Below are 10,923 nucleotides of genomic sequence, written 5' to 3'. Positions count from 1 at the left end.
CGCCGGCCACGCCCCGGGGCGGAGCCCGCGCCACCCGCCCACGGGTCCCGGAGGACGCTCCGCCCACCGGGCCCTGGGAAGCGTCTTGCAAATGCAAACAACTCTGAACACCTTTAGGACTTCAAAAACGGAGACGGAGACTGCCTTATTGGTTGTTCGTTGTGCTTGAACGAGAGCTTCCTTCACACTTATGGCCTTTTATTATAGTTAATAGTGCATGCTTATTGAATGGGTTTCCGAAATATCAACCATTTCACGCTTGCGTTGGGTTTTGATCGTGTCCACACCTTATCGCCCTTTCTTGTTGCATGCCATCACTCAGTGAGCAAGGAAATCCGAATCCCTTTATTGCTCTGCTACAACTTGGTACTCGCAAGTGTAACAAGAATCAAGAATGCCATTCTCCCCCAATCCCTCTTTGAGACAGGGATTTTTACTCCGTAACCCAGGCTGGCCTGGAACTCGGGGCGATGTACCTGCTTCAGTCTGTTTTTGCTACTTCTTACCTTTGACAGCTACCCAATAGGATTGCTTTCAAGAAAACCCCATCATAGGTGGTTTATGCTTTGGGGTAAAGAAAAAAAAAAGGTATTGTTCTTCTCATACTCTTCCTGTGGCAAACTCACCAAATCAAAGCCCTCCATAGTATTTCAGAGCTAATATTTTGTCAGATTTCAACTCAGATTAAAATAAAATAAAATAAATCAAGATTTGTGAATAGTCACAAGCCTGTTATCCCAGCACTCAGGTGATGGGGGCAGAAGGACCAGAAATTTAAGGTCATTTGGGGCTGTGTAAGGAATCCCAGGTAAACAATGGTTAGGGGTAAGACCCTGTTTTCAAACAAACAAACAAACATACAAACAACATGTGTTATTTCAAAATTTTGTGTTTTTCTTGGACTTTGTGAGAGGGCATCCGAATTCGTGACTCCGTGTTTCAGTTGTTGATGCGGTGTGGTCAGCTGCTGCAGGATCCTGCTGTCTCAGCTTCCCTTCCTTCCACAGCGGACCTTATCCTTTAACTTCACAATAAATCTCTTTCTCCCTTAAGTTGGTTTTTATCACGGGAAAGAAACTAAACTCTGTGTTCAGTTCTGAGTTCACAGAGAGCAGAGGCCCATATTGGGTGTTTTCCTCCTTGGCTTCCTGCAGTATTTATTTATTTATCTATTGTTACCGTTGTGTGTTTAAGATATGTGACTGTATACATCGGCGTGTGCACATGTTATGTGTGGAGGCCGGAGGACGGTTCTGTAGGTGTTGGCTCTCTCCTACTTTCACATGGTTTTGGGGGGCCGAAAGTCACACTGTCAGGTTTGCTTGGCCAGCTCCCTTCCCCTCTGGTCCGTCTTGGTGTACTTTTTTGATAAAGTTTTTCACTGACCCTGGAGCTCATCTATTCAACTAGACTGGTTGGCCAGCAAGCCTGAGGATCCCTGTCTCTGCCTCTCTGACCTCTCTGACGCTTGGATTACGCTTGGATTTTCCTACTGTTATAATGAGGCATCACCTCCAAGTCCATGGCGGTCATCATGGGGAACATGGCAGCAGGCAGGCAGGCAAAACACTGGGGCAGTAGCTGAGAGCCTGTATCTTTGTCCACAAGCACAAGGAAGAGAAAGTCGGGAATGGTGTGGGCTTTGGAGACTTCAAAGCCAGCTGCCAGTGGCTCACCTCCTCCAATAGGGCCACACCTCATGAGGGCAAGCCTTGTAATGTTTCAACCCTCTTGCAAACACATCTGGGCCGCCCAGTTTGAAAATATGGAGGTCATCTCTATGCAATCTGACCAGCATTAAATAACAATCTAGATACCAGCAATCACTGGCAAACTCCCATCACGCCAAACCAAATAGCCTACACTGACACTTCCGGCCATAGTGACCATTCTCGTCAGGATAGTGTCTAAATATTTACATAAACACAAAGATTCATGTAAATGGCACAGAAGGAGAACTGCCTTCAAATTCTATGATTATTATTGATTTTTTTTACATGTGTTTGATAGGGTGACAGGGAGGCATGTGGAGGTCAGAGGGCAACTTGCAAGAATCGGTTCTCTCCTTCCACGGTGTTGGTCAGGTATGGAACTCAGGTGTCTTGGTGGCAAGTGCCTTTAAGGGCTGAGCCTTCTTTAGACAGGTGTTCTCTAAGTTGCCCTAGCTGATACCGAACTCATTTAATAGACCAAGCTGTACGGCAAAAGTGACATCCTTCTGCTTCCAAGTTATGAGGCTTGCCATCATGACGGAGCTAAAGGTTTTTATGTTTTGTTTTGAGACCAAGTTACTTGTAGTCAACGGCGGCCTTGAACTCAATGTGCAGCTGGAGCTGACTTTGAACTCCTGATCCTCTTGCCTTCACCTTCCAAATGGTGAGATTACAAGTGTGAGTCACTATACCAGGGCCGAATTATTTTCTTTTCTTTTTTTTTGAGCAGCAAATTCTCAAATGCTCTTTTTTGTTGTTTTTGTTTTTCGAGACAGGGTTTCTTTGTTCAGCTCAGGCTGTCCAGGACTTGCTTCTTGCTTTGTAGGCCAGGCTGGCCTCAAACTCACAGAGATCCGTCTGCTTCTGCCTCCCCGAGTGCTGGGATTAAAGGAGTGCGCCACCACGCCCGGATCCGAATTCTATTTTTAATAACTCTAAAGAAGTGGAGGGAGCTCTGTCACAGCGGAGGATGCTAGCCCCGACCTCCTGGGAAGCAGTAGGGTCGCCAGGTTCCCCGAACGGCCGACCTGACAGCCAGCCAGGAGGGGGCGCCAGGGAGCAGGACAGTGGCAACGCAGACAAGCCCCTCTAGGCCAAGAGAACGGAACCAGAGAGACGGCGAGAGGAAGTCGAGGTGGCGCTCCGTCTGGCGCCTCTGCAGGCTCGTCTGCTTGGGTTGTCCTGTCTGTGGCTGCACTAGCCGGACTCTGCGGGCCAGGTTGGCCGCGCCTCGAGCCTCGAGCGGAGGCAGGATGCTTCCAGCTGGCGAGATCGGCGGGGTGCCGGCAGCCCCGGTGAGGCGTCCTTGGAAAGCGGGGAAGGGACGCTGGTGTCCCTGTGAAGTGGCACGGACCTCCCTGGGGAGGTTGTCCCCTCCAGGCTGACTTGGAAGTGTGTGGAGTTGGTTCCCATGGCCCGAGGCAGTCAAGGGCTTCCCCGGGGAAGGAGTCACAGTGGAGTGTCTGATGTGCGAGGAAGATGACAGCTTTGAGAGTTGGCGGGAAGGTGGCCTCGGTGACCGGGTAGGGTCATTCGGAGCCTGGGGAGGTGGTCCAGACTTCTGGGGAGGTGGCAGCAGTGTCCGGAACGCCCCTGGGAGAGGCCTAGCACCTCTGCACCCGACAGCAGGAGCTCTGTACGCATTCTATTTCAGTCCTAACTTGTTTGTCACACCTGTTTTTCCGCCAGAGCTGCCCCGAGAGCGGTGACGAAATGAAGAACACAGAGGAGAAAAGTAAGCAGGCTCCAAAACCTCACTTCTTTTTGTTTAGCTGGACTTCGCAGCTCCCTTTCAGGGTCTGCAAAAGAGCTTTCTTAGCCTGCCACCTTTTAAATGAAATATTTTTTTTTTCTGTACAGTGCTTAAACAGTAATAAATATTAGTTATCTTTGCACGTGGACTTTTGTCTTTCTAAGACTGTAAAATATAGAAGGAGCACTTTGACACTCCCAGCTAGTGCAGTGACTGGTCTGACTTCACTGGGACCGGTCACCTAAATGAAACATCAGCTTGTTATCAGTTATTTGGAGGGTGTGACGCTGGTCACTCTTACTGGGTTCAAGAGGTTTGATAATCGCTTAATTGTACTTTTGCCCTCCATGAGTTTGCAATGAAATTTGGTGGAGTAGAACACAACTTAGGTCCTGTGTCTTGGTCTGGGTGGGAAACCCAGGGAAAGACCTGGTACCTCCATTTCCTATCTGGGACAGAAAAATATGTCAGAAATGTGGGTATTTATCATTTTATATTGATGAGCCAGGCATGGCAGGTTATTAGAAATCCAGTACTCTTCAGAGACTGCTTTTGTTATTTTGTTGTTTTTACATTTATTTTATTTTATGTTCATTGGTGGTTTCTCTGCATGTATGCGTGTGTGAGGGTCTCAGAATCTCAGGAACTGTGGTTATAGACAGTTGTGAGCTGCCATGTGGGTGCTGGGAATTGAACCTGGGTCCCCTAGAAGATCGGCCAATGCTCTTAACCACTGAGCTGTCCATCTCTAGTCCCCGAATTACTTGTTTTAATGTTTAGTAAGTGTTTCCCTCCATTACTAGTCTTCTCTCACAATAAATAAAAATATTTTTAAAAGTCTTATCTGTATGGGTTTTTATGTTTGGGTTTTCCATCTCATTTTTTTTCAATATGTTCCAATAATAGATATTTCAATACTGTTTTTCATGTATATTAAAGCCAGAGCAGTCTCTTGATTCTTTTTTTTTTTTTTTAAGTTTATTTGTTTTATGTGTATGAGTGCTCCTCGGCATGTACACCTGCAGGCCAGAAGAGGGCACTAGATCTCACTATTGATGGTTGTGAGCCACCTTGTGGTTGCTGGGAATTGAACTCATGACTCTTGAAAACTGAGATTTGGGGAATTTTTCCTTTGCTCTAAACTTTGCCAGCCCATGGGCATCTTGTGATAATTGATTGACTGCTTTGCTGTTACAATTCAGGTATTATCTGTGTACCCTTAGATGCATGTGTTTGGAGCGAGAGATACAGTGTGGCTATATCTAAATGCCGGGAGGCGCTGAAATTGAGCCCATGGCCTGGTACATAATAGACAAGTGCCCTACCAGTGAGCTCTCCCTCCAGCCCTCGGTTAAACCTTGAAGCCTAGTGCACTAACGCACGTGTCTTTGCTGTAGCCGTGTATGCTTTTGTACTTCTGCCACACAGCGGTGCTGAGTAGCTGCCTTCCCTCTCTGTAGGTGATACGAACAGTGTAGCTCTTGTCGGAAGTGAGCAGCTCAGCCAAGGCAGAGACGATGAGGCGCTACTCTTGTATGTGTCCGCCTTCATAGAAAAGGAAGTGGGAAGTGACCTTAAGTGCTTAAAGAAACTCGGTAAACTCATAGAACAGATGACAGAAAACAAAGCGAAGTTAGAGGAACAGGTAAGTATTAAACGCAGTGCCATTCTGTCAGTTGTCTTCATTGTATACAGGACATAAACAGCATTATGTGCATATTATACACTGAAGATTCAGATCATGAGAGAAGCAGTTAGCTGAGTGGCAGGCTTTAAAGACTCTTCTGTTACCTATCTTACAAGTTAAAATGAAAGAGTTCCTGCTGAAAACAAAGTGATAGCTAACATATCATTTTGATACAAATGACTTCTAATACAGCTAACAACTTTCATATAACAACTTCTAGAACAGTTTTATGAATAATTTCAGAATGTGCAAAAATAGTTAAGCACTACTATTGCAAGTTCTTATAAATGCACATATAGAAAAAAAGCATGAGTCTAGTGTACAGAGGTTGCTGGGGGTGGTGGCACACGCTTTTAACATCAGCACGTGGAGGTGGGAGGCGTCCACTATGCAATGATTTCAGACCATCCCGGATTCCATGAAGCCCTGCCACAGAAAATAACAAAACAAAAAACTGAAAGAGAACTGTAACAACCTTTGTTTCTGAATGTTGGCTGAAAGGTTATTGTCTTCATACTCTTCTGTACTTTGGGGTTTTATTTTACTCTGAGCATAGTACTTTTACTTTTTAAAAACCCAATGAAATAATTTAAGCTCAAGATAAGTAGGTCTTTATAGTTGCAGTACTCTGTCAAAAAGAAAATATTTTACCATATAAGTAACAGATTAATAAGGGTGAGCAAACTAAGGTGGATGTGTGGGTGTGGATGTGTGGGTGCGTGGGCGTGGTTTGTCTTATGCTCTTCCATCCCTGAGTTAGGCCTCCATACCTCTCTGCCTCTCAGCACACCTGCTGCTCGTCCCCAGGTACAGCCTGATCTGTCAGATTTTCCATCCTGTAACATGCTATTGGAGGGCGTCACACTGCCGAGTGAGTCCACACTGGCCCGATATGTGGCCCGCCACCATCTTCAGCCTCACCTTGCAGGCTTTTATTGTTACCGTCCTCAGTCATTCTTCTGAATTTTCCCCATTACCTTTTCTGTAACAACAACAACAACAACAAAAACCCAAAAAACAGAAGACAGAGGCATCTAGCATGAATGTATTAATTTAATGGTCTATCCCATATTTCCAAACTTATTTGTAATCCCTTTTACCTTTTAGAAGTAAACTACTTTTTTGTTTGTTTTAAACTTAGGGTCCCAGGTGAGCCTTTAATTAATTTCGAGCAGAGAATGGCCTTGAACTTCTGATCTTCCTCCTTCCACCTCTGGAATGTTAGGATTTTCAACATGTACCACCACATTGTGTGCCCAGGGATCAAACTCAGGGCTTCATGCATGCTAGGCAACCACACTGCCAAGCAGGAACTCAAGGCAGGAACCTGGAGACAGGAACTGATGCAGAGACCATGGAACCTTCACATGGGTTCCAGAGGTCAGACTTGGGTGATCAGTCTTATTTTTTATCTGCTGACTCAATACCTGCTACCCCTGGCCTTTAAAAATACATCATTCATGTTCTTAGTGTATAAACAGGATTCATGACAACATTTTCATACATTCATAATCACTGTACTTTGCTGTACCTCTCTGCCCTCTGCGTCCCTCCTTTTGCTGTCAGTGGTACACTCCCTGCTGCACACAAGCCTTCCAGCAGGAGCTAATACCAAGGTAGCCTTATACCCTTGCTCTTGTCTAGCACCTTGGCAGCAGTGGCCTTAGTTTGCTCTTGGAATTTTATCCTCAGCTTCTCTGCCAGGACTGTCTTCTCAGTAGATGAACATACATAGGTCTTTAGGCATTTATTCATTCATTTGGCTGACAGGCATTTTCAAAAACTCTTTATTATCAGTCTTCACTTTCTTTTATTAAGATTTATGTATTTATTTATTTATTACTTATGCAGCATCCTGCTTGCATGTATGCCTGTGCACCAGATCTCACTATTGATGGTTGTGAGCCACCATGTGGTTGCTGGGAGTTGAACTCAGGACCTTTGGAAGAGCAGCCAGTGCCCTTAACCTCTGAGCCATCTCTCCAGCCCCTTACCCCTGTAATCAAGCTTGTTTCCCTAATGACCACAGAGACTTTTGCTGAATTCCATTACTGAACCATATCTTAAGGTTTCATTACTTTGAAGAGACACCATGACCACAGCAGCTCTTGTGAGGAAAACATTTAATTGGGACTGGCTTACAGTTTCAGAGATTTGGTCTATTATCATCATGGTGGGAAGCATGGCAGCATGCAGGCAGACATGGTGCTGGAGAAGGAGGCTGAGAGTTCTACATCTTGATCCACAGGCAGCAGAAGGAGACTGTGTGCCACACTGTGCATAGTTTGAGCATAGGAGACCTCAAAGCCCACCCCCACAATGACATACTTCCTCCAACAAGGCCACACCTACTCCAACAAGGCCACACCTCCTGATAGTGCCACTCCCTGTGGGCCAAGCATTCAAACACATGAATCTTTGTGGACCATACCTATTCAAACCACCACAAACCTGAAATTGAGCATGTCCAAAATTGTTCTCATTAGTCTCTTAATAGGTTTCCCTCTGTGGCTAATAGCATCACTCTCTGTCACTCAAGTCTTGCTTTCTAATGCCCTAATAAAATACCCACCACCAAAGGTAACACGGAAAGAGGTTTTTAGGCTCATACTTGCATGTCATGGTCCATCACTGAAGAAGGTGAAGGCAAGAATGTGAAGACAGGAACTGATGCCGAGACCATGGGAAAACAATGGCTACTGGCTTACCCTTCATGGCTTGCTCAGCTTGACTTTTTCATATAACCAAGGACTACCTGCCCCGGGTGGCACTGCCCATCGTGGGTTGTGCTCTTTCACTTTAATCGTTAATCAAGAAAAAGCCTGTCTGACAGAAGCATTTTCTCAGTTGAGGGTCCATCTTCTCAGATGACTCGAAGCTTGTGTTAAAACTCCACCCAACCCTGCAGCATAGGAGTCTGCTGCCTGCCTGCCTCCCGTTAGTACCAGCCCCAGTCCTCCGGGCGCCCTCCTTGCTTTCCTATTCCTACTGTCTAAACTGTAAATTTCCCTTAAAGCATCTAGTGGGCCCTGTGATCTCCTGTACAAAGAATGCTCTTCTGGGACTACTGTGGTCTCGTCTTTCCCAAACCTGTCCAGGCTCATCTATTCCCTCTTTGAGTTATATTCTGTGCGTTAGAGCAAGACTTCAGGTGATTTCTCATTCAGGTCTCAGGAGTGGCCACTTTAGAATACTGTTTCTCTTGGCAGGTGGTTTTGTTGTTGAAAAGGTATCACTCAGTTGGGACTGGATTGGATCTCACTCTATAGACCAGGCCAATCTGGAACTCACAGAGCTCCACCTGCCTCTGCCTCACAAGTGTTGGGACTAAAGGTGTGCCCCCCACACCGAGGCCAGTGTGTCCTAGGGCATTAACTCTGCCTTTGCGAATGCATGCTTCTCTACTCAAGGGCAGATGCTGCTCTTACATCCCTAGCATAGTGCTGGGTTCAGTGTCTAATCAGGGCTGATTCAGTTAAAATTGTATAAAATTCTGTGTAGACCTGGGTTTGGTGCCATTAGCTGGTAATCCCAGCACTCATAAGATGGAAGCAGAATGCTCAGAAGTTCAAGGCTAGCCTAAGATATGACATTATCTCAAAATAAAATAAAATAAGGCATTTATTCTGATGCCTAACATTGATTTATGTTTCCTATAATGATAAAAACATTTTAAAAACACTTATTTTAATTACATGCTTGGGGGTAGGTTATGTGCATGAGTGCAGCTGTCCCTGTAGGCCAGAGGCTTCAGTCCATTGTGGATTCCGAGAACGGAATCTCTCCAGCCCCATTAAAAATATCCTTTAATAAGTGGCATGTTCAAAGACATTACCTTAATGTCTTCTTACCAAATCAGTAGGTCTCATCCTAGGCTTCAGCAAAATACAGGGGCCCAGCTGTATTTCAGTATTTTATTATGAGGCAGGGCTTCATGTAACCCAGGCTAGCTCCAAACTCCTATGAGATGAGGCTGGCGTGGAACACCTGCTCCTTCTGCCTGTGCCTCCCAAGTGCCCACAGTAGTGTGCTACACTGCCTACTTTAAAAGCTCTTCTCCCTGTGGTGCTGAGACCCGAACCCAGTCTCATGCACACCAGGCAGGCGCGCTCCTGTTGAGACGCACCCCCAGCTGTATCATCAAAACAGCTTCAGACACAGCTTCATTTGTTTTTAAAGGGAAATAACTTCGTAGGTGAAGCAAAAGATCTCTGGCTGTATGCTTTCAAAGTGTTCCAGATACTTGCCTGGGAGCCATGCGTCTCTCTCTGTATAGTGTATAGTATATAGTACAGTAGAGAATAGTGCAGTATTTATGTCTCTCCTATAGCATTATATATCTGTTTGAGTTGATTGCCACAGGATGAAGAAATTGAACCTTTTTAATGTTGTTCGTGTGTGTGTGTGTGTGTGTGTGTGTGTGTGTGTGTGTGTGTGTTATATGTGTGTATGTAGATGGATAGGTCAGAGGTCAGAGGTCAATGAGGTAATGTCAGGTGTCTATCTCTATCACTGTCCACCTCTTTTTGAAGCAGGGTCTCTTGCTGAACCTGAAGCTCACTGACGCCACTAGACTGGCTGGCCACTGAGCAGAAATCCTGTCTCTGGCCTCCTGGAATGGGGGTTACAGACACTGCTGTGCCTGGCTGTTTATATGGGTGCTGGGATCCAGACCTAGGTTCTCATGCTTGTGTGATGAGTAGTCTGCCTACAAGACTACCCTCCTGGCCCTTGCTTTGTTCGTTTTGAGACAGTTGTACATACTGTAAGGCTGGTCTAGACCCCAATAAATAGGGAAGACTGACCTCGAATTCCTGATTCTCCTGCCTCTGCCTCCCAAGTGCTGAGACTGCTGGGACTAGCCAAACCTTTTTTTTGACTTTACTTGTTTATTGATGGCTTTTTGAGACAGGGCTTCTCTGCGTAGTCCTGCCTGTCCTGGGACTCATTCTGTAGACCAGGCTGGCCTTGAACTCACAGAGCTCTATCTGTCTCTGTCTCCTGAGTGCTGGGATTACAGGCCTGCGGCACCCCTCCCCCTGACATGTTTTGTTTTTAAGACATTGTCCTATTATGTGAATGTGACTGAGATATAGTCTCAAATTTATAAAAATTTTCCTGCACATACCTTCTGAGGCTGGGATTAAATCGTGTACCACCATGCCCAGCCAGCTTGAAAATTTTAATGGAAAACTTTCAGTTCTGTTGGACCATGTTTTTGGAAAGGACTAAACTATCAAAATTTTATCTCATTGTTAATATTTTTGCGTGTCATTAGGTACTTACAATTTCATCAGAAATCCCCAAGAGAATTCAAAGTGCTTTAAAAGATGCAGAGGAATCCAAACAAGTCCTGAATCAGTTTCTGGAGCAGGAAGAACCTCTCTTCAGTTCCATTAACAGCCATTTGCTGACTGCACAGCCCTGGATGGACGACCTTGGGGCTATGATCAACCAGATAGAAGAGATCGGGCGGCATCTCACCTACCTGAAGTGGGTTTCACAGATTGAAGAGCTCAGGTAGGCTGGTATTGTTCTTACGATTATCAGTCTCAGCGTGTGTGTGTGTGTGTGTGTGTGTGTGTGTGTGCGCGCGCGCGCGTGCACTATTCAATAATTGAGTTCATTAAAAATTATAATTTTACCAGTTTTAGGAAAATAACATGAAATTTTTATTTTGCTCTGTTGTGAATGAACATAAAATGTTCAGGGATCTTAATTTACATTCGAAAGAAAGTAATGTAAGTAAGTTAAAATTTTTTATGTTGTTT

The 10,923-nt window shown here is 45.3% G+C and overlaps 1 protein-coding gene across 1 annotated transcript; it reads left to right on the top strand.

Moving 5' to 3' along the window:
• Nucleotides 1-2,835: 2,835 nt before the first annotated feature.
• Nucleotides 2,836-10,672, top strand: LOC129678634 (RAD50-interacting protein 1-like; the record flags this gene model as incomplete). The annotated part of the gene is made up of 4 exons (XM_055609507.1): nt 2,836-3,007; nt 3,402-3,447; nt 4,926-5,110; nt 10,431-10,672. Coding segments are annotated over exons 1-4 (515 nt in total), but the record flags the coding sequence as incomplete, so codon positions are not given.
• Nucleotides 10,673-10,923: the final 251 nt, after the last annotated feature.

This window comes from Psammomys obesus, unplaced genomic scaffold (assembly GCF_907164565.1).
Source record: "Psammomys obesus unplaced genomic scaffold, mPsaObe1.curated_primary_1811, whole genome shotgun sequence".
NCBI lineage: Eukaryota > Metazoa > Chordata > Mammalia > Rodentia > Muridae > Psammomys > Psammomys obesus.
Note: the sequence above shows the minus strand (reverse complement) of the source record. Positions and strands in the feature narration are given on the sequence as shown.